General features: G+C 35.9%; 1 protein-coding gene across 2 annotated transcripts in view; it reads left to right on the top strand.

The window, feature by feature from the left end:
• LOC106876762 (uncharacterized) overlaps nucleotides 1-515 on the top strand; it is a 16,432-nt gene that overhangs the window by 8,632 nt on the left and 7,285 nt on the right. For both annotated transcript variants that reach the window (XM_014925450.2, XM_014925449.2), the window contains exon 7: nucleotides 120-213. In XM_014925450.2, coding sequence (XP_014780936.1) covers nucleotides 120-213 — 94 coding nt within the window. The remainder of the gene's footprint in view (nucleotides 1-119; nucleotides 214-515) is intronic.

The following is a 515-nucleotide window of genomic DNA, read 5'->3' on the forward strand; positions in this document are numbered from 1 at the left end:
CAGCATGGCCGCAGTCAAATGACTGAAACAAGTTAAAGAGTAAAGAGTAAAGAGTATATGTTTGTGTGCATGTGTGTTAAATGCAACATGCTTTACATATTTGTTTCACTTTTTTGCAGATTGATTTGATGAACTTGAATACTTCAGCTGAATATAGATGCACACTCGATTACCCTGGTGCCGAGAAAAAAGGCTGTAAACTAAATCCCGCAGGTAAATTATATCCCATGTCTATGTAGTTAGCAAGCTATATATATGTATACAGAGAGTGACAGAGAGAGAGAGAGAGAAAGAAAGAAAGAAAGAGGGGGAGAGAGAAAGCTGGGGAGAGAGAAAGCTGGGGGAGAAATCATTACTGATCCAAACAAGTTTCTGTGTAGAAGAAGTAAATGAAGTTGAAGATGCTTGGAGAATATATGAAATTATTTGAATTTTAATACATACATAATACATCATTATCATCATTGTGTAACGTTCATCTTTCATGTATGCATGAGTAGGAAACACACACACAT

Source organism: Octopus bimaculoides, chromosome 12, assembly GCF_001194135.2.
Source record: "Octopus bimaculoides isolate UCB-OBI-ISO-001 chromosome 12, ASM119413v2, whole genome shotgun sequence".
Taxonomy (NCBI): Eukaryota; Metazoa; Mollusca; class Cephalopoda; order Octopoda; family Octopodidae; genus Octopus; species Octopus bimaculoides.